Source organism: Clarias gariepinus, chromosome 2, assembly GCF_024256425.1.
Source record: "Clarias gariepinus isolate MV-2021 ecotype Netherlands chromosome 2, CGAR_prim_01v2, whole genome shotgun sequence".
In the NCBI taxonomy this organism is placed as follows: Eukaryota; Metazoa; Chordata; class Actinopteri; order Siluriformes; family Clariidae; genus Clarias; species Clarias gariepinus.
In genome coordinates this window covers 49,083,825-49,108,002 of record NC_071101.1, presented here as the reverse complement: position 1 = coordinate 49,108,002, position 24,178 = coordinate 49,083,825, and the positions used below count along the sequence as shown (strand labels likewise).

General features: G+C 34.4%; 2 protein-coding genes across 2 annotated transcripts; both read right to left on the bottom strand.

Moving 5' to 3' along the window:
* Positions 1-2,198: 2,198 nt before the first annotated feature.
* On the bottom strand, positions 2,199-3,245 carry LOC128512342 (trace amine-associated receptor 13c-like). Its single transcript, XM_053485578.1, has one exon. The coding sequence runs from the start codon at positions 3,243-3,245 to the stop codon at positions 2,199-2,201; it is 1,047 nt and encodes a 348-aa protein (XP_053341553.1).
* Positions 3,246-4,770: 1,525 nt separating this feature from the next.
* Positions 4,771-5,817, bottom strand: LOC128514625 (trace amine-associated receptor 4-like). The gene has a single exon (XM_053488422.1). It carries the CDS (start codon positions 5,815-5,817, stop codon positions 4,771-4,773), a length of 1,047 nt encoding a protein of 348 aa, XP_053344397.1.
* Positions 5,818-24,178: the final 18,361 nt, after the last annotated feature.

Below are 24,178 nucleotides of genomic sequence, written 5' to 3'. Positions count from 1 at the left end.
GTATGACGAATGCAGACGTGACTCTGCCAGATGAGCTGAACACTTTCTATGCTCGCTTCGAGGCTGCAGCTAAAGACGCTAGTGATGCTAATGCTAGCGGCGCTAACGGCTGCAGACAGGAGGTCACTGCCAGCACCGGAAGCGCATTCAACATCACAGAGAATGACGTGAGGAGAGCCTTCAAGAGAGTGAACACCAGGAAAGCAGCAGGACCAGACGGCATCTCGGGTCGTATCCTCAGAGCCTGCGCAGACCAGCTAGCACCTGTGTTCACTGAGATATTCAACATCTCTTTATCTCAGTCGGTGATCCCCACATGCTTCATAGAGTCCATTATTGTTCCTGTCCCAAAGAAACCACATCCTGCTTCACTCAATGACTATCGCCCTGTAGCTCTCACCTCAGTAATGATGAAATGCTTTGAACACCTGGTCAGAGACTTCATCATTTCTTCACTACCCGACACACTGGACCCACTACAGTTCGCATACCGTCCAAATCGTTCCACAGACAATGCCATCTCTCATCTACTCCACACATCACTCACTCACCTGGACACTCGGAGGGGGAATTATGTTAAAATGCTCTTCATCGACTACAGCTCTGCATTCAATACCATAATTCCCTACACACTCACCACCAAGCTGGAGCACCTGGGACTCAGCTCATCTATGTGCCAGTGGATCTCCAACTTCCTAACTGGCAGACCACAGGCAGTAAGGATGGGCGGACATGTATCAGCCTCCATCACTCTCAGCACTGGAGCCCCCCAGGGGTGTCTTCTGAGCCCCCTGCGGTACTCTTTGTACACATATGACTGTGTGGCCACTACCAGCTCCACCACCATCATTAAGTTTGCTGACGACACCGTCGTGGTGGGCCTGATCTCTGATAACAATGAGACGGCCTACCTGAAGGAGATTAGGAATCTGGAGAACTGGTGCCAGAGGAACAACCTCCTTCTAAACGTCAGCTGACAAAGGAGTCCCAACAATGGACTGTTCTCTCTGTTGAGGTCAGGAAAGCGATTCCGCTCCCTGAAGGCCAACACAGAGAGACTGAGGAGGAGCTTCTTCCCACAGGCGATAAGGTCTCTCAATCACACCACCACACAGTACTGACACACATATGGTCTTTACACACATACACTGGACATTCTGGACATTCGTTTACACTAGTGGCCACTGCACAACTACACCTGGTGGTCACAAGTCACTTTAAATAAATCACTTTTTAAGCATTTTTTGCACAGCATTAGACACTTTAAATATGTGAATTGCACAAACAGTGGACATTACATTACCATTACAACTACCATTCCATACAAAAATTACATAAATATACCTACCCGTTCAGCTGCTCTTATTGTTTTATATTTCGTTATACATTCTTCAAATATTTTCTATATTGTGTATTTTTGTCATACAGTTATTTTTTTTTTTTTTTTTTTACTTTTGTTTTATATTTTATTTTATTTTATTCTTTTCTAGTTTTATTTACCCTATATTTTAATTCTCATATGAGTCTTCTATTTTAGGTCATGAGCAGTTGCCTAAGCATTTCACTGCATATCGTACTGTGTAAGACTGTGTATGTGACAAATAAAATTTGAATTTGAAAAAATGAACATTTTTGAAAATATAACTAAATAACTAAGTAAATGGTGAACCTAACACGTTACATTACATCAAAAAAGTATTCCAGTATTCCACTAACGCATTACTTTGTTAAGGGGTTACACCCAACACTGTGTAAGCAATCATAGCACTTATTGCACAGTCACTGACAAGTCTTTCATGTATCAAAATATTTAAATTTACATTTTTAAATCCACATTAAAACGTGGTTATAAAATAGGTAAATAATATCTAGGTGAACCAAATTAGTTAATTTCTGCATGAGGTAATAACCTTACGCAAAGAACTGTAAATGAAAATTGGACTGTGTATAAGATTATTAGTAAAAATCAATGATCGGATTAAATTAGGTAGAATGTTTACCACTTGATCATCTAAACTGCAACTCTCACTGATTTTTTTGCACTTTTTAAATAATCTATATTTGTAAAAAGGCTTTTTATGGCATGCAAATTTACATATATCATAGAAAATTATCCTTGTAAATTATATTAAAACATGTAAGGCTAAAAAAAAACCAACACAAATTATTCTTGTTTTTCTGACATTAGTACATTTGTATTAAACTGAATAGATTTTTACATCAGATGAGTTTGGTTCAAATATCTTTAGTGTAACAATGAGATACAGTGTTTTCCTGAACCATGGATAAAAAAGGCCATATATGATGGGGTTTAACGTTGAATTTATGTAACCAAGCCAGACAAACACTTCATAAAGAACTAGAGGAGTGGTAAAATCAAAAAAAGGATCAACCACAGATGTAAAGAAATATGGCATCCAGCATAAATTGAATGCCCCTACAACTATTCCAAGAGTTTTTGCTGCTTTTTTCTCATGTTTAACAGTTTGTGACAATTTGTTTGAGGCCACGTCAGCTTTGCCTTGTTTTGTTTCATGCATTTTTTTTGCATGCTTTTCTGAAACTAAAAATATTTGAGCATACAGAAAAATCATAACACACACTGGTAACATAAAAAATGCACCTGTGCTGAAAGCAGCCCACAGTTCATTAAGCAAAAGTATACAGCTTCCCAGGCAACTAATAGATTTAAGGAAGTCTTCTATATCAGTTAAATTTGCTTTTGTATACAAGAGCGTGAAACCATATGCTGCAGCTAAAGTCCAGCTTAGGGCTGCCATGAACCAGGCATAAGTAAGAGTTATTCTTGTAGGGTACTGAAGTGGATAGCACACAGCTTGATATCGATCTATCGCTATAAAAATCAGATGGAAGATTGATGCACCAGTGAGAAACATGTCAAAAGTAGAATGCAAAAGACAGAAATCTTTTCCGAAGTACCAGCAGCCATCCACAGATCTGATCATGCTAAATGGCATGACTGTAATTCCCAGAAGCAGATCCACCAAAGCCAGAGACATCACTAAAATATTCGTAGGTGTGTGAAGTTGTTTAAAATGAGCTATAGAGATGATGACCACAGAATTTCCCAAAACTGTAATAATCATTGCAAACAACAGTAATGAATATAACACAGTTTTTGCTGCAACATCATGATAACTTTTTTTGCAAGAGGCATTTGAGTTGGGATAGCAGTACTCAATAAGATGTGCTTTGTCTAGTAAAGTTGAATTTAAACCTTCCATAATACTTTATTATTAGATGAGCGATAATATGCAGTCCAGCCTCTTATATGCATCATCTAATTATGAAGAAGTCTGTTCATTATTTTATTTATATTTAATTATGTTCCTCCGGGAGGTAGTGGACCTTAAAAACAGCAAAACTACTTTCAGTTTTGATGAACATGGGAATAGAATTTTGCTTGTTCTTGCAAAATATTAGCAATATTAGTGGATCTGTTAGTTTACAAGTTACATTTATCCTGTTTAGTCGAAAATGAAGCTGCAAGGAGGAGGAAAAAAGAATCTTTGAGTGTCTTTATTAGGCTCAGACCTAGGGGGTTCCTGACTACTCTGGTATTCAAGCTCAGAGCATTTTAGCCATTATTTGTTTTATTTTATTTTATTTTTTAAATTTTATTAGACATACATAGCGCTCAGGAGTGTGCAATATAGAGTAATATATACTTTTTTACTAAATAAATAAACTATATAATGAACTGAAGTTTAATTATTTTTAACCAACTTCCCCAAACACGACTGACTGGAAAATTTGAAAGTGGGTCACCAAGCCAAAAAAATTGCATAAATACACACAAGCACATGTTTCTATGGTTGTGTCCGGTTGTTTCTGTGACCAAAATAATGGTCACATAATAATAAAATACTCATGTTGTGAGTTTTTGCAACTTCATTCATATAATGTGGTAGTGGTAAGAATGACCCTTTTTAAAAAACTAAAAGCAAAACAGTACTTATAAAAGCCTTGCCAATGTGTGTTAACAGATACACTTCAGACTTCAAACTGTGTATTTGGGTTTTCGAATATATCAGGTAGAACAAAGGTTATTATTACTTTTATAAATGGTAAATATTACCACTACCAGAATATGGAAAAGATGTCCTAAAAATGTAGAACTCTTAAAATCTCATAGAAACAACCAAAAGCAACAACAAAAAATGTGATCTGTGCATCTGTGCTATTTCTTTGCCTTTGTGACCCTTTTTCTTCAGTCATGTATGAGTAGTTGGTTAAAATGTACTAAAATTAAGTTCATGATATTGTTTATTTTATGCTGGAAAAATCACACTTACTGAACAGGTAAACTACAATCATCAGCTTTTACAACTAGACATTGACATTGATCTGGTCTTGACATCACCTGAGGGTGGTTTATTTGTCAAATAATATAAAATAGTAAAAATGTATTTGGGTCAGGTGCATAACAAAATAAATGTCTCGGGTATAAAGCATTTAACCTCTTGATTACTTTTCTGATTGTGGTTTGTGATTTGGCCAGCAAGGCCAAGTTTGAGTGTTATTATGTATGTTATTTACATTACATACTGGGTCTTTGTCTATGTATGTGTGAATTTGTGACAAAAGAAAATACTTTTGTATTAGGCCTTACAAATGTAATTTGTAGTAAAAGATCTGAAAAAACACTTCATTGGATAACAACTAAATATAGGTACAATGATGAATGGCTAAGATTACTTTGTCTAATGCAAAAGAAACCACATGTTTTTTTTTACAGAAAGGTTTAAATCAGAGTGTTAGGTTGACTGACCTACTAGGGTGAAAGAGATATTTAGATATAATCATTTTAAATGCCTTTTGAAAATGAGGATAAAAAAAGCCATAGACCAATGGATTACAAGTAGAATTAAGGTAGCCAAACCACACCAGGGCATCAAAAACATCTACAGGTGTCGAGAAGTCTAAGAATGGATCTGCTATAGTAGTGATGAAGAATGGCAACCAACAAAGAAGAAAAATTCCCATGACAATGCCCAGAGTTTTGGCTGCTTTTCTCTCTCTTTGCTCTGTGGTATGGTTCTTTGTTTCAGACTTTCCTAAAGTAACCCTGTCGGCCATTACTTTAGCTTGTCTTTGTGCAACATGAAAAATTTTAATGTAAAGACAGCTCATGATTGTTCCTGGGATGAAAAATGCTACAAGAGCAACAGTGACTCCCCACTGTCTGTTAAAAATTAAATTACAGTTTCCAACACAAGACTTCATCATTAAAAGGTCATCCAAGCCTTTAAGATTTATATTAGACAATACCACACTAAAACTAAATGAGAATGAGAATAGCCAAATGACAGCAATTCCCACAGCCACACTTTCATTTGTCACCTTCATCTTATAAACCAGAGGGTCAGTAATGGCCATGTACCGGTCAATAGAAACCAAACACAGGTGCAGGATGGATACAATGCTTAGTGTCATGTCTAAACTGGAATGTATTTTGCAAAATATATCCCCCAAGAACCAACAGCCTTCAACCCATCTCACCATACTGAAAGGCATGATCATAGACCCTAGCAGACAATCCACAATAGCCAGTGAGAGGATGATAAAGTTGGTCGGAGAATGCAGCTGTTTGAAATTCAAAATAGTGAGGATGACCAGAAAATTCCCCAAAACAGTCATAAGTACTGTAGGAAGCATTAAAATGTACATGGTGACTCTAATGACGTAGAAACGAGCTGTTCGAGAGCAAGAGTCTGGCTCATGCGGGAAGCAGAGAAGATCCTTATCCACATCAGCATGGCTTGCATTTATAATGAGGTTCTCTGTCCACTCCATTTGATTGTGTTATAATAATAATAATAATAAATATATTTACCAGATTAACAATTAGAGCATGGTAAAATATCACCAGCTAGGGAAAAAAAAAAATATATATATATATATAACTGTACACATTTCTTTATTATTTGAGTCCATAATCTAGCTGCATATGACCAACTAGACTTAAATATGTTCTGGTTGTAAAATGCTGACACCACTCTACCAATGGGAATGCTTCAAATGTGACATCATATCTTTGTCATATAAACACTATCTGTATCTGTTTCTCCATTAGTTGATTATGGATTATGTGGTCAAAAAAATGGTGATACCTGACAATCATGACAAGCAGTGTTTTAAGGCTCTGCATTACTGATTGAAAGGGTTGGGATTTAAGACCCCAGCACTGCCAAGCTGCAACTTTTGAGCCCTTGAGCAAGTCTCTTAACCCAATCTGCTCCTGGAACCATATAGTTCTTTATGCACAATGAAAGCATTGGTTGCAGCAATGTCCAAAAAATGCCAAAAAAAAAAATTCTGTACCACTTCATTGTGCTGTGCAGTGTAGTACTGTAGTAGCTGATCAGAGAGATCAACACACCCCATGTGCTGGTTGTATGCAGTCACAGGTGTAGGACATGGAAATGTCTTTGTAGTCCATGTACCTTGTAATTTCACCCTCCTCTTCACCATGTATAATTCTGTATAAACAGAATAGATAATAATTGTGAAAGTATGTATACATTTTGGTATCCCTCTTTGTCTGTTGATGGACAATAGACTGGACAAATATCTGTTAATGAGCATAGACCATGTAGTGCATCTTAAACATTTGCAGTGGTAATGTATTTTAGTATTTTATCTAACTGGAGCTAGCTTGTTTGTGCTAAATAACATTACCAATAGCAGTGTTATAAGCTAACCAAAACGAAGCCAAATATATATATATATATATATATATATATATATATATATATATATATATATATATATATATATATATATTAGCAACCATGATCTAAAGCTATCCAAAATGAGGTGAAATGCATTAGAACATTTATAAACATCTGTAAACTCCATAAGATATTAGCTTAGCCACCGGGAAATAACATGTTTGCTACATAAGGCAGCCTGTTAGCAGTGTTATCTACATGCTACACTAAACTGTATAAATGGCATTGAAAGACAATGTTTCACATAAGCTGACAAAAGCTAGCTAAAGTGAGAAAAATATTTACTAATATTAGTTTAATATTATCAAAATAAGAGTTATATAAGACTTAATAACTTCCCTATTGTCATAACAGCTTGCTTGAATGTCCTCTGCTGGATCTGGTCTTTTTTTCAAAATGATCCTGTTTAAGTTACAGTCTACTTCTGAGGAAAAGGTAAACTCCTCCCACTGTCCAGAACATTCTAAAGAGCTTCATCGGCTGTGTAGCGTGTGCCATCCTCCAAACCTGCAGAAAATCTTAATGAATCTATGTGTTTTCAAGCCGGTCTGTGTGTCAGTGTGTGTGTATATGTGTGTGTTTTTTTAAGCCGGTGTCCGAGGGGCGTGGCCTTGTATGTTAACTACCCGGACTGTTTTCCGTGTAAATGGCGTGTGGACGTGTCCTGCCTCGGGTCATTAGCAGATAATGAAGTGCGACAAAAATGATGTGCCTCTCCTTAGTTTCACACAGATTACATAAACTATAAATGCTTTATTTAAAAGTAGACACTTTAAGCTTTCTATCGATATATTTCTCATGTTTGTGTGTGCAGTATTCGTGGAGGTTTGTTCATTTTATATATATATCATGTTTCAAAAAGATTTTCGCGGAGACTGAGACAGCTAAAAGTTCACCCTGTTTGTTTTCTTTATTTTACAAAAGCACAATGTTTTGTGGATATTGAGAGTATACTCACAATACTAGACCCTTTGCAGATTCAAATGATGTACTACACTTATGTGTACGATCAAACACAATGAAGCATTTTAGGTTCTTTCACGGTTACCAGAAAAATATGCAGGTGTATTCGCCGGCGGGTCCACCGACTCCTAAGGTACTCCTTAAGTACACAAAAGCGAATAAAGTCCCTGAGGACATCGTTAACTAGGGCTTCAAACACTGCCGGAGCATTGGCCAAGCCAATGTAAGGACATAGGATCCAGTCTTTCTTGGCCACAAAGAAAAAAACCACCCCAACAGGGGACAAGGATGACCTAATGATGCTGGCAGCTGTTCCGATGATTTCACATGATGATTTAAGAATTTAAGAATTTAATTGAACTATAGAATATACTATATATATATAGTAAATAGTTAGTAAATAAGTAACTAAGCAAATAAAAGAGAAATTAATAAATAGCTTTAAATGGTACTTCAGCATAGTAAAAGTACCCAAGCATGAGTTTATATATAATGAAAATATTATGTATAAAGAAAGTCTAATTTATTAAGTTTAATTAAATTCTTAACATTTGAATGGTTAGTGATTGTTGCAGACATTTACACTATTTTTGGGGAAGAGCTTGGCTTGTACAGTCAGCACCCCGCCATAACCAGCAGATCAAAGGAGCAGTTATCGGCTATTACACGTAGCCTTCTGAGTTTGGAGGCCAGGGTTGGTAAGTTAGTTGGAAGCACGTTTGAAGGAGAAGATAACGTCACAAACACACACACAAACTCTCCGTGCATACACACCCACAGTAAAGTATGAGACGCGCGCACGAACATACATAAAGATCAGTCCAAGAATATGCGAGGTAACCAGGGGAGAAGATGAAAAGAGAAGTCAGAATTTGAGGAACAATAGCAAGGAAAGTTGCAAGTCACACGAGTGACACACTGTCGCACTGACCGGTGCACTGGGCATGATTATAGGGCCTAGGGATGGTTCCTAATCAAATACAGGTGTGCCATGATTGAACGTCGGGCACGCAGAAAACCCCAAGGTGGAGTTAGGACTGAGAGATGCTTGGTGGAATTAGCTGGCTCGTGACAGAAAGATTAATGGCGTGTGATTAATGACAAAGGTTAATTGCGAATTTTGTGGAATTTGCTTTGACCTTTGATTGATGTTTAAGTAAGGTTAAGTTTTATTCACTACAGATATCTGTACAATAATTTAATTTAATTTTATTGATGCGTCAGCTTTTGTTCTAATAAAAATTACTTACATACTATTCAGACACGATCTGGACAGCGTTTTTTATTCACTGAAAACAACAGTAAACTGATCTCAAAATTGCAAACAAACAAAATTATAACTCCTTTGTGATTCCTTATGCATGTTGTTTTAGTAGAGACCTTTATAATTATTCTACCATCATCACTCAGTGATGTTCGGCCCATAATCTGTTAACTACTAATACCCCTATCTCACCTACTAATACCCCTATCTCACCTACTAATACCCCTACCCTAATAACTCATCTTTTTAAGTGGGAGAAGTTGCACTAAAGAACTTGGTGGCTGACTAAATTTTTTATTTTTTTTTTGCCCCACTGTAAGTTGGACTTCTGGTTTTGAAAACATCTGAATATTTACAGAGACAACCAGACGGTATTTATTTGCCAGAATATATTCATGCATTCCGACAGGACTCAGGGTCTTCAGCGGTGCAGTTTGTGTAAATAAATTATTCCATTATTAGTTAGTAAACCTATGATTGCTTTGAATAGAGTTACATGGACAAATGGGAAAAGGAAATGGCAATCCAATATACTAATTATATTTATACCTTAAATATTTATTGTACTTTGATTTTGAGCTAAATTCTAAGTCAGAAAATGTTCCTTCTCACATGGGCATACGTACATAAAAAAAACCCTAGATATTTGTACAATAGTTTTGCTCTCATTTGAGTGCAAGCATCAGTTCTATTAAATAGACAGGACAAATATTAATGCAGGAGTCTGGGACAAAGCACTGTGGCCACCCTTATCAGTGATTTATAAATGGATGGTTACTATTTAATTAATGTTTCAAAGAGTAGGGAGTGTGTATGCTTCATGTATTCCAATGTCTAAAAATGCAAACGTAAATGGCTTAATATACAGTCATAGTCATAATTATTATTGTAATTTTACCTTAAACAAAAGATCAAATCATTATGACTATAATGTGCTCTGTTGAGTATTTAGGATGCAAAATATTTTGACTTAGGCATTGGTAGGTTTCTCGCCTACCATGCGGAAGGCCTGGGTTTGATTCCCAAACCACACCCCAGCCCCCAAACCTACCTGGGAGGGTTGTGTCAGAATGGGCATCTTACCTGTGCCAAGTCTTTGTGCGGATCGGGTGGTCCGCTTTGGCAATCCCTCGACTTGAGCAGCCGAAAGACTAACATTAACAAAACAATTGTTAATACTGTTCACATTGCTGTACTTAATAAAATCCTTAACAATATAATCAATAAATCACTAGCTGATGTATTCATAAAAATATTTAATATAATATTTATAAATATTTTATTTTATTTTGTTTTATGTTATTTAAACATTTTTTTTATATACCCTTACAGAGTCCTGGCCTAGATATAAAGCTCCAACATTTTAATGAACGCATGTACACACTTTTGATCAATGAGATCATATTTGCTTTGAATAGATTTATGCAGGCAAATGAGAAAAGGAAAAGGCAATCAAATCTACTGATATTTATACTGGAACATTGGAAGTTACTATGATTTGAACTATATTATTAGCTAGAAAATGTTCCTTCTCTCAAAGGGCATATCTTACATAAAAACATACAGTTGAATGTTATACTCTCTTGGTGCAAGAGTCGGGACAAAGCTCAAAGAATTTGTTAAAGCTATGTTGCTTAAATAGCAACTTTATCATAATTTGGGAAACCAAGTTCACAATTTCTAAATGTGTCCCTAATGTCATTGTATGTTCATTGATTTTCTTTACCATGTTATTTAAACTGGCATTAGTTATTTTGGAAAGAAATTAGCAGAAACTGTTTATTGAAAGAAATTACAAAGCTTTTTTTTATGATTTTATGCTCATACACTGAATGAGGTAATTCTTATCATCTGAGATAATACCTAAGATGTCAGTCATCAGTTCTTACATTTCACCTAATAATGAAGGCTAAACATTATCCAGTTCATCCTCTATGTTTCCTTAATAATACATTTTTTATATAATTTTCCAGGGTTTTGTATTATATAATAATTTTTAATATGATTGACTTGTTCTTACTTTTAAATTTGCTATTTTGCCAACTTTATATTTCATTATTATAAGAGCCTCAGACCAAATAAGATTTATCATTTCAACTTTATTTTTGCTAATAGTCATTAAATCATTTATAATGGTATTGAGGTTTAAATTATATATCAGTCACTAGGTACTGTTTTGCGGGTGTAATTTGTATAAAACCTGTCTTAAATTCTTGTTCATCCTTATTAGGCATGATACATATGAGTGTTTTTTAAAAGTGTTATGGGGCAGATGGGAAAAGGAAATGTCTATCAAATCTCCTCTCACAAAAACATACCTTACATCATATTTGTACAATAATATAACTATCACTTGAGTGGCAGCGTCAATCCTGATAAATAGTTAGAAGGAATCAAACTGCAAGAGTCTGGGACAAAGCTTCTTGGATTGTGAAAGTTGAAGAATTTGATCAAGTATGCTGCTTATATTTAATACAGGTTATGTTTTAGTATCTATTTAGTAAATCTTTCACTGTTTTCATTTCCCCAAGCATCTAAATATTTTCTCATTAGTTCAAAAGTGATGATTTTAATATTGCTGTAAACGATATTTAGTTTAACTGACTTATACTCTTTGGTATCCACTCATGAACAATAATCTACAGGCCAGATCAACGTTCTCTCACTCCTGAACAATAATCTACAGGCCAGATCAACGTTCTCTCACTCCTGAACAATAATCTACAGGCCAGATCAACGTTCTCTCACTCCTGAACAATAATCTGGAGGCCAGATCAACGTTCTCTCACTCCTGAACAATAATCTGGAGGCCAGATCAACGTTCTCTCACTCCTGAACAATAATCTGGAGGCCAGATCAACGTTCTCTCACTCCTTAACAATAATCTACAGGCCAGATCAACGTTCTCTCACTCCTGAACAATAATCTGGAGGCCAGATCAACGTTCTCTCACTCCTGAACAATAATCTGGAGGCCAGATCAACGTTCTCTCACTCCTGAACAATAATCTGGAGGCCAGATCAACGTTCTCTCACTCCTGAACAATAATCTACAGGCCAGATCAACGTTCTCTCACTCCTGAACAATAATCTGGAGGCCAGATCAACGTTCTCTCACTCCTGAACAATAATCTGGAGGCCAGATCAACGTTCTCTCACTCCTGAACAATAATCTGGAGGCCAGATCAATGTTATTTCACTGTAATCTAAGTTCTATGAAAGTATTTGTCCCTTCTATGGCAATAACATAAATTATTCAAAGTGTCTTGAGAAAATATTCAAATTTCTCAGTGTCACTAATGTCTTTTCTTTTGACTTTTTCTTCACCAAGTTCTTTAAACTATTGTTAGCTATGTAAGTAGGAAATAAGCAGAAACTCTGATTATTTAAAAAAAAAAGTACCTTTGATTGATGCTTTTTGAAACCTAGTTAACATGAGTTGCATTAGGCTAGGACACACAATGAGGTAATGTTTTTCATCTGAGATAACACCTGAGAGACCAGTTATCTTAACATTTCTCACATTTAGGCTGAATAATGAAGACTCTCTCAAAGGTCTAAGGCTAATCAAAGGTGTTAAACACAAAACATCCTAATGACTTCACACTCTGATCTAATTTTGGTTATCTGAAACCCCAGACTGATCCTGTGTACAACATTGCACCATCCTGTGTATCCTCTATGTTTTCCTCATGAATAATTTATCATGTTCTTCTGTTTGCTCCAAGGTTTTTTTTATTTTATTTATTTTATTTTTATTTTTATTTCAAGTAAAATTGACTTATACTCTGGTGTCCACTCATGAACACTAATCTGTCATGGACACTCTCACTGTCATCTCAGTTCTATGAAAGTATTCTTCTCATCTATGACAATAACATACTGTAGATTGGGTTTCAGTTTCACAATGTCTCAAAGTGTCACTAACGTCTTTGACTGTTTATTGCTTTTCTTCACTTAGTTATTTATGCATAAAATAAGCAGAAACTCAGATTACTTTCCAAAGTATAAAACATTTGATTGATGCTTTTTGGAATCTGGTTAACGTGAGTTTTTTCATGCTAAGACACAATGAGGTAATGCTTATCATCTGAGATAACACCTGAGAGATCAGTTATCATTTCTCACATTTAGGCCTAATAATAAAGACTCTGTCAAGGGTCTAAGGCATTGAAGGTGTAACTTTGGCCATCTGAAATCCCAGACTGATCCTGTGTACAACATTGCACCATCCTGTTTATCCTCTATGTTTCCCTAATGATTAATTTAATATTTTATTGCATTTGCTCCAGGGTTTTATATTATTTAATTTTTATATCATTGACTTTTTCTTACTTCTTAATCAGATATTTAATAAACATAATATGTTATTATTATTTGATCCTAAATTCAAATAATATTTGAACTTTACTTTAGGGTAATTGGTATTAAAACTTTAAACATGTTTTTTTTTCTACTGTATTGTTGCTGATGTATAGAAACCTCTAAATAATGTAATAATTTAATTAAACACAATATTAAGTAGGTTGCAATATTACTGTGTGTGAAATGTGTATATAGTTAACAATTTTACAACTAAACAAATTATGTATTAATGCATCCTGCATAAAACGTCCTGGATTAGAATTTGATTTATCAATAAAAACACAATTAGAAATCCAACACTTTAATGTACAACTGCAATTATTATTTTTTTTATTTTAGGTGTTTGATTCATGGCTTTGAAAACATTTAATTTTCATGCAATAAAGCAGGCAGTAATTATATTCCTGTACATACTTATGTATTCTGCCAGTGCCAGTGTGTTTATCACCTTTTGTAAATTAAGGTATTAATTAATTATAATGTGCTGGGTGTAGTGTAGGGCCTAAGTGCTAAAAACATGCACTGGAGTAATTTTCAGGGTTAATAGATGTGCTGGATAAACACTGCTGGACTCTGGGCCTTCAGCGATGCAATTTGTGTAAATCTTTTCTTACATTCATGTTTTCCATTATCAGTTATTAAACACATGATTGCTTTAAAAAGAGTTTAAAAAAGCGATTAATCCTAATGTGACTGTTTGCATCTATTTAATAGCATAGATCATTAAATTTAAGCAGTTTGATGTTTTGCTTTAAAAACATTTGTTTATTTACACAATGAACCAGCCAAAAATTATATAAATATATTTCTTTCTTCTGACAGCGACAGTGTGTAAATCTCCTTTGGTAAATAAAGGTATTCAATCATTATTATGTGCTTGGACTGGACAATACTGAATGCCCGCTGTGGGTTGAAGAATTTGCTTTGACATTTGATCACCTCTGCCATCTATTTATAGTCAGTTTAATTTTTTTTTTTCATTTTTTCAATATGCCAGTGTTTTAATGACAAAAAAAAATTGGTGCTAGTTAGGAAATAGACATTCATAGACACTTCTTTTTCCATCTGCCCATATAACATTTCAAAAAAAAGAGAGAGATTATAATAATTTTGCTCCATTAACTCTGTTTTTATTATCAACATACAGTGTTGTGAAAAACTATTTGCCCCCTTCCTGATTTCTTATTCTTTTGCATGTTTGTCACACAAAATGTTTCTGATCATCAAACACATTTAACTATTAGTCAAAGATAACACAAGTAAACACAAAACGCAGTTTTTAAATGATGGTTTTTATTATTTACGGAGAAAAAAATCCAAACCTACATGGCCATGTGTGAAAAAGTAATTGCCCCCTGAACCTAATAACTGGTTGGGCCACCCTTAGCAGCAATAACTGCAATCAAGCGTTTGCGATAACTTGCAACGAGTCTTTTACAGCACTCTGGAGGAATTTTGGCCCACTCATCTTTGCAGAATTGTTGTAATTCAGCTTTATTTAAGGGTTTTCTAGAATGAACCGCCTTTTTAAGGTCATGCCACAACATCTCAATAGGATTCAGGTCAGGACTTTGACTAGGCCACTTCAAAGTCTTCATTTTGTTTTTCTTCAGCCATTCAGAGGTGGATTTGCTGGTGTGTTTTGGGTCATTGTCCTGCTGCAGCACCCAAGATCGCTTCAGCTTGAGTTGACGAACAGATGGCCGGACATTCTCCTTCAGAATTTTTTGGTAGACAGTAGAATTCATGGTTCCATCTATCACAGCAAGCCTTCCAGGTCCTGAAGCAGCAAAACAACCCCAGACCATCACACTACCACCACCATATTTTACTGTTGGTATGATGTTCTTTTTCTGAAATGTTGTGTTACTTTTAAACCAGAAGTAACGGGACACGCACCTTCCAAAAAGTTCAACTTTTGTCTCGTCAGTCCACAAGGTATTTTCCCAAAAGTCTTGGCATTCATTGAGATGTTTTTTTAGCAAAATTGAGACGAGCCTTAATGTTCTTTTTGCTTAAAAGTGGTTTGCGCCTTGGAAATCTGCCATGCAGGCCGTTTTTGCCCAGTCTCTTTCTTATGGTGGAGTCGTGAACACTGACCTTAATTAAGGCAAGTGAGGCCTGCAGTTACCTTATTCATTTTTTATATGATTGACTTGTTCCTACATTTTAATCTGATATTTTATAAACTGTATATGTAAGTATTATTACAGATAAAATTTAAATAAGATTTAAACTTTATTTTTATTTAAAAGTTATTTAAACTTTAACGATGGTATTAAGCTTTCACTTTTTACCCTTCAAGTTGTTGCTGAGGTGTGGACACCTCCAAATAAATATAATACATATGTTACTCTATGTGTAAACTATCTATATGGTTAACACTTTTACAACTAAACAAAGTATGTGCTAATGTATCCTGTAAAAATACAGACAATACAAAGTCCTTTTGACTAAAGATCTTTAGACCTTTTGATTTATCAATAAAAACAAACAAAATAAATATAAACATGACACCTTCAAATACAACTGCAATATATATTTCAGATTACTTCAAATTCTGCAGGACCTAATTGCTAAACTCACCTGAATAAAGTCACCAATCATTTTCCAGCATTAAAAGAACTGTTGGACAAACATTTCTGGACTCTTGGACTCCAAGGCTGGAACTGAACAATCATTTGTTCGTTACTTTTTGGGCTAAAAATACAGCTTTCACACATTAGCAAATATCCTAAACCATTAGGGCAAAGAGGCCTAGAGTTGGTTAAGACCTAAAGTATGAAATTGGCCTAAGAGTCTCAAACAATTACAAATATGTTGTTTAAAATCTCCATCCAGACTGGGTCATTGTTGTCCCAGCCAAGTTTCCTTTTATATGTAGTCTATACCACACTCTAAGTGTTCTGTTAAGCGTTTGGAATGGAACAATAGTTTAAAACATTTCATTTTCACCATCCACATTGCTATCCTAGAAAATATAACAAAGCAAAATCTAGAACTACATAATCAATACAAAATTAACTCACTTATTCAGTAAACACAACAATAAATTGATCTGCAAACTGCAAATGAACATTAATTTATTGTTTGGTAACATATGCTTTTTTTTAAACCAACATGGACAGATGGGAAAAGGAAATGTCTATTAAATCTTCTGATCAATGATTTTGAACTACTGTATATTAAGAATTATAAAATGCTCCTTCTCACATAAGCACACTTTACATGCAACACTTTTTAGATATTTGCACAATAGTAGACTCTCACTAGAGTGCCAGCATCAATTCCTTTAAACAGTTAGGAGGCATGAAGTTGCAGGAGTCTGAGAAAAAGTTTAATAGACTGTGACATTTGAGATATTTCCTTTGATGTTTTGGGCTCAAAACACCTCTTTCACACATTAGCAAATGTTATAACCCTTTAAGGCAAAGGGCCTAGAGTCTGTTAAAACCTAAACTAGTAAGAAAGCTTAAGAGTGTCAAACAACTGGAAAAATGTTGCTTAAAGTTTACATCAAAGTTACAGCTATGCTTTTTAAACGGCAGCTTTATTGTGAATTGGGCAATTTCTAAAAGTGTCACTATTGTATTTGAGAAGTTATTGCTTTTCCTCACCAAGGTCTTTAAACTTGTTTAAGTTAAATGTGTAAAAATAAGCAGACAATCTGAGTACAAAACATTTGATTGATGCTTTCTGAAATCTGGGTAAAATGAGTTGCGTCATGCTAAGACACTCAATGAGGTAATGCGTGTGATCCGAGATAATACCTTAGAGGCCAGTCATCAATTCTCACATTTAGGCCTTAAGAACTCTCAAAGGTCTAAGGCAAATCAAAGGTGTTAAACACAAAACCACTCATTGAATTCACACTCTAATTTAATTGTGGTCAACTGAAAATGCAGACTGATCCTGTGTACAGCATTTCACTATCCTGTTCATCCTCTATTTTTCCCTAATGATTAATTCATCAGACAATTGAAATTGCTCCAGGTTTTTGTATTATTTAATTATTTCATAATATTTAATTTTTATATGTTTTCCTTTTACTTGTTAATCTAATTTTTAAAACTTTAAATTGCATCATTGTTAGACTAAATAAGGTTTATCATTTAAACTTTAATATTTGCTAATAGTTATTAACCCATTTAGAATGGTATTGAGCATTGTTGCTGATGTTTGGAAACGTAGAAAATAAGATTAATAGAATATGTACTAGTGTGTGAAAGATGTATAGAGTTTATTTCTTTTACAACTAAACACATTATGTATTAATGCATCTATTAAAAGACCTTAGAAATTCCTGAATCAGCAATTGGTTTAAAAACCCAAGAAATTTATGTAAAAATGCAACATATATAATGCTGGCACTTCAATCAATAGTATAAATCATTAAAATTTAGAAGTTTAACTTCTGGCTTTGAAAACATCAGATTATTCACACAATGAACCAGACTGTAATTATTTGCCAGAATATATTTATTTATTCGTACTGGACTCAGGGTCTTCAGCTGTGCAGTTTTTGTAAATATTTTATTATTATTTTTTTATGTGTCCATTATTAGTTAGTAAAGTGATGATTGCTTTGAATAGATTCATGTGGACAAATAGGAAAAGGAATCTACAGATTATATTTATACCTTTAAATTAAAACATACTATTTTTTTTCAACTACAGTAGATTATGAGTTAGAAAATGTTCCTTCTTGTAAAAGCATACCTTACATATATATATATATATATATATATATATTATATATATATATATATATATATATGTGTGTGTAAGGTATGCTTTTTTGTTATTTATTCAATAGTTTGACTCTCCATTGAGTGCCAGCATCAATTATATCAAATCAATAGAATGCATCATGGTGCAAAAGTCTGAGAAGGTGAGAGTCAAGGAATTTACTTTGACCTTTGATTAACTCTGCCCATGTTTAAGTCAGGTTAAGTTTTATTCACCACAGATATCTGAAGACTGGTATGACTATGACTTGAGTGTCAGCATTTATTCTATGAATCATTAAGTAATATTCATGCATCACTCAGACTGGGCCCAAGTTTATTTTTCTGTCTTTATAAAGGAATTAATTAAAATGTTTTTTATTATTTTTTTATTCATAAATAACGTAATTGATTAATGAATGATTACTGTTTAATTGATATTTCAGAGAGCAGGAAGTGTATATATATATATATATATATATATATATATATATATATATATATATATAATGTATGTGTAAAATATAATGTATTCCGATATGTGTAAATGCCTAAATATGCAGTCATAGTCACAATTATTATTGTTATACAGTATGCCACCTAAAACGAAATAACAAAAAGAGCCATTATGACAATAAAATGTTCTCTTGAGTCTTTCAAATGTAACAGTTTTTATATATATATATTAATATTATTTTTTTGTTTATAAAACCCTTACGCGGTCCTTGGTCAGGCCTAGATTTAAAGCTCTAACATTTTAATGGAGGCACACACACATACAAATACACACACCTTGTTTTTGTTATAAGTTAATAATAGTGACAAATCCTAATATGATAGTTTGCACCTATCACAAGTTATAATTTAAAAATTCAAACTTTAGACGCTTGCGTTCTTGTTTATCAAAATACCTTTTTTTTATACAATACAACAGGCAGTAATTATATATAAAATATATTTACTTTTTCTGAAGTACCAGTGCACAAATCACCTTTGATAAATAAAGTGCTTAATATATTATAATGTACTTGGTGAGGTAATAGAGTGATTACTTCCAGTTCTGCCAGACCTAACTGCTAAAATCACCTGATTAAATTCATTTTCTTGCATTAATAATTCATGGATTGTGAGAGTTGAAGAATTTGCTTTGATTTTTGATTAATTCTGCCACTCATATTTAGTCTTGTTTGTTTTAATCTTTATTTTGCAGTATCTTCCAGTATTTACATTTTCCCAAACATCTAAATATTTTCTTATCAGATTAAAAGTGACGATTCTAATATTGCCGTATAACACTCACATGGCCTTAAGTAAAATTGACCTATACTCTTTGGTATCCACTCAATAGCACTAATCTGTCATGGACAATAACCATGCAGGCTGAATCGATGTTTTCTCACAATCACCTCAGTTCTGTGAAAGTATTCGCCCGTTCTATGACAATAACATAGATTCAGTTTCAGTTTCACAATCTCAATCACTCAAGGTGTCACTAATCTTGTAGATGTTTATTGATTTTATTCACATTTTTTTTTTTTTTTACTGGTGTTAGTTATGTATGTAGGAAATAAGCAGAACTCTGATTATTTTAAAAAGTACAAAACATTTGATTGATGTTGTTTGGAATCTAGTTAACATGAGTTGCATCATGCTAAGACACACAATGAGGTAATGTGTTTCATTTGAGATAACACCTGAGAGACCAGTTATCATTTCTCACATTTAAGCCTAATAATGAAAACCTTCTTAAAGGTCTATGGGCTAATCAAAAGTGTTAAACACAAAACATCTTAATGACTTCACACTCTAATCTAATTTCAGTCTCTGAAACCCCAGACTGATCCTGTGTACAACATCCTGTTTATCCTCTATGTTTCCCTTATGATTAATTTATCATATTATTTACTCCAGGGTTTTGTATTATTTCATTCATTTTTTATATGATTGACTTGTTCTTACATTTTAATCTGATATTTCATAAACTGTATATGTTATTATTTGAGCCTAAATTCAAATAAGATTTACTTTTATTTAATAGTTATTTAAACATTTACAATGGTATTAGCTTAAACTTTTTACCCATTAAGTTGTTGCTGAGGTGTGGAAATCGTCAAATAAGTATAATAAGTACAATGTGACTTACTGTGTGAAATATCTATATAGTTAACAATTTTACAACTGTCATGATGTGGGTCTTATGGCTGATGGTGTGGCTGTGGGCAAAAAGGTGCAGGCATAGGCGCAGAGGGTTCTTTTAAAAAAAAAAAATCTTTAATGAAACAATAAACTGTTTTTGTTTTTTTCCTTATGCTCAAACAACAAACTTTATCTACTACAAAGGCATATTGTGAGACGGGTGCTATGGGGAGACACGGGTGCTATGGGGACCCACTGGCGCGATGGCGGTCCATACAAAGCTTCGGCGCGATGGTGAAAAACTGGCACTAATACCTTTTACGTATAACAAGCTCTATGTTGTGACACAGGCTTTTTGATGACATACATGACATTACCCACAAACTAAGCATGGAGTTGAAAACAGGGACTAGACGAGAGACACGGGGAGACTAGAGACACGACGAGACGAGAGACTAGAGACAAGAGACAGGACTAAGGCTAAAGACATGGCAATCAGCTAAACATGGTCATTAGCTAACCATGGCAGTCAGCTACACATACATCTAGCTAAGCATGTCTTTAGCCTAACATGCACATGGCTACACTTACCAAATAGCTACCACAACACTAGGGACTCTGGACTGACACATGCGGAGGCTGGGATTCCCAACCAAAATACCATAGAAAGCAAACCAAAATACAAATATAAAACAAACCAAAATACAACATACAACAAACCCGAAATTCAATATAAATCAAACCAAAATACAAAACAATACAAAACAATATGCCCACACAAATGACAGTAATTAATAATAATGCTCAACCCAGTTTCCCCGACTAAACAGTTTTTTATAGACGCTTTATGAGGTGCCTTGGTCAGGTAAGCACCCGTATCACCTGACCGAGGTGCCTTTTGGGAAACTGAGTCTGCAAACCAAAACTACAACAAACTAAACAGTATCCTCTAGTGGTGATTCCTTACAACAACTAAACAAGGCCCGGTTTTTCGAAAGCTTCTTATCGCTAAGTAGTTCTTAAGTTGTACCTTAACCTTTCTCTTAACGTTATGGCGCATTTTCCGAAACGTTCTTACGCTAAGTATCTCTTAGGTAAGTCACACGTTCTTAAGGTTGGTCTGGACCAACCTTAACTCATTCTTAGCGTAGTTTCAGCTCAAGCCACTAGTCACTGCCACTGAGCAGCAGTCTTTATAAATCAGCGGTGTATGGAAGCACATTATGGCACGTTATCAAAGTTGTATTAATGATGGAATATACTGTAGGCCTGTTTAAATTTTTTTTTTTTATTTTATATCAAAACTAATAGAGTGGCTTTTAATTAGCCTATTTTATAGTGTGATTAATGCACTAAAATTGGCGATCACTTTTCATATTGAACAGGTGGCAAACAATTTGGCAGCGATACAGTGTGTTGTGTGATAAACTGGAGATGGCGCCATTCGCGGCGTACATTTTGCCTTTAGACAAAACTTCAGCCCTTTTCATATTTTCCCTGTGGTCGCTATTTAAAAAAAAAAAAAGGTTTTGCCTTTTAAGGCAACAGATGATGGAGCTTCTTGACCTGCTCAGACCTGCACTTGCCAGACCAATGCCTCGTACTTACATTCTATGTCCCGATGTCCAGCTGCTGCTGCTTTTTGTTTCAAATATGTTTCATTGATCATTAGCCATTATCCATAACTGGATGGGCTTTTACCGCAAGTCAAAGCGCATACTGTAGGTGAGATAGGGGTATTAGGCACCGTGAGTCGCCTCGAGTGCCCGTCCGACGTTCTGCGAAGATCTGCAAGGTCCGCGAGCTTCCGCATGTTAAACATGTTGATTTTTTTTGCGTGGTAAAATGGAAACTTAACCACGGAACCAAAACTCGCGCTAAATCATGATGAACCGTACTTACAGACCCTGCGCAAAACCATGTAGATGAGATATTGTCAGGGTATTAAACCTCTATTTTGGCATCTCATCGTATTCATTTCATAAGTGCGCTATACAACCCCAACCACTGACATGCTTCACATTGTTTCTGAAGCTGGTGAAGAGTGTTGTCACAACTGTTTGTCAATCAACTATGATTGTATACTGGGTTCGTTTCACTGTCATTACAGGTTACATACAAATATTAGCTACAGTTTGGTGATTGAGGGTTAAGGGCCTTGCTCAACGGCCCAACAGTGGCAACTTGGTGGTTGTGGGGTTTGAACCTGGGTTCTTCCAAACCGTAATCCAATGCCTTAACCACTGAACCCTGGCCCTAGATCATATATACCCAGCAAAAAAAGAAAAGCTCAAAAGCACAAATCAGTGCTCAGACTGTCCGCAAAATTTTGAGCTACCTTCATTCAGGGACACATTATGAAACATTTTTAGTTTATGTCTTATGGTGTTGACTCTTTTAGTGTTCATACAAATTTTTACACATTAAGTTAACTGAAAGTAAAAACAGTTGAAAGTCAAAGGATGTTTCTTTTTTTTCTGAGTATATATAGTTTAGGACAATTATATATATATTTTTTTCAGCAATATATATATAAATAAATAATTGTCCTAAACTTTGGGGCAAAGGGGCTTAGAGTTTGTTAAAACGTAAAGTATCAAAATGGCCTAAGAGTCTCAAACAATTAAAAATATGTTGCTGAAAATCTCCATCCAGACATTATTGGCCCGGGCACAAGTTTCCCTTTATATCTAGTCTCTATACCACACTCTAAGTGTTTTGTTTAGTGTTTGGAATGCGACAATATTTTAAAATAGTTGACTTTATTCAAACATTTCATTTTCAATATTGTCCACATAGCTATCCTGGAAAATATAACAAAGCAAAATCTATAACTACATAATCAATACAACATTAACATTAACTTATTCAGTAAACACAACAATAAATTGATCTGCAACCTGCAAATGAACATTAGTTTATTAGTTGGTAATGATTTTTTTTAATCTAAATGACAGATGGGAAAAGGAAGTATCTATCAAATCTTCTGATTAACCATTCGTATATATATTAAAAATTATAAAATGCTCATTCCCACATAAGCACACCTTACATGAAACACTTTATTGATATTTGCACAATAGTAGACTCTCACTGAAGTTCCAGCATCCATTCCTTTAAACAGTTAAGAGGCATAAAGTTGCAGGAGTCTGAGAAAAAAAATTAATAGACTGTGACATTTGAGATATTTGCTTTGATGTTTTGGGCTCAAAACACAGCTTTCCCACATTGGCAAATCATAAGCAGGGTCATAACCCTTTCAGGCAAAAGGCCTAGAGTCATTAAAACCTATGAACAAAGCTTAAGAGTGTCAAACAATTAGAAACACATTACTGAATGTCTCCCTCAAGGTTGAAGTTGTTCTTTTTAAAATGCAGCTTTAGCACAGATTGGGTTTCATTTGCAAAATTCCTAAAAATGTCGATGATGTCTTTGATTGCTCATTGTTTTTCCTTACCAAGTTCTCTAAACCATTTTAGTTATGTTTTTTTTTAATTGATTCTTTTTGAATTCTGGGTAAAATGTATGGCATCATGCTAAGACACTATTTAATGCATCATGCTAAGACACTAATTTAATTGTGGTCAACAAAAAATGCAGAATGCAAATTTAATCACTGTTCACATCGCTGTACTGAAAAATATAACGAGGCAAAATCATAGTAAGCATAACAATATAATCAATTTATTTTATTTTTTTACTTTAATTTATTATGCTTTAGTTCAAAAACCCTTACACGGTCCTCGATTTTCTCAGTTTAAAGTGAATTGATTTCACTTTTTAAAAAAATGCATTTATTGCCAGTGAATTTATATAAAAAGCTTGTCTTGTGTTTTTAGACAACACAGCAGGTATTAAATAAATGTAAAATAATGTATTCACATGTTTTTGGTAAATGAATTATTTTTGCCTTTTTTATGTAAATGCATTTAAAGATAACACTCCATGTATTTACATCACACACATCTT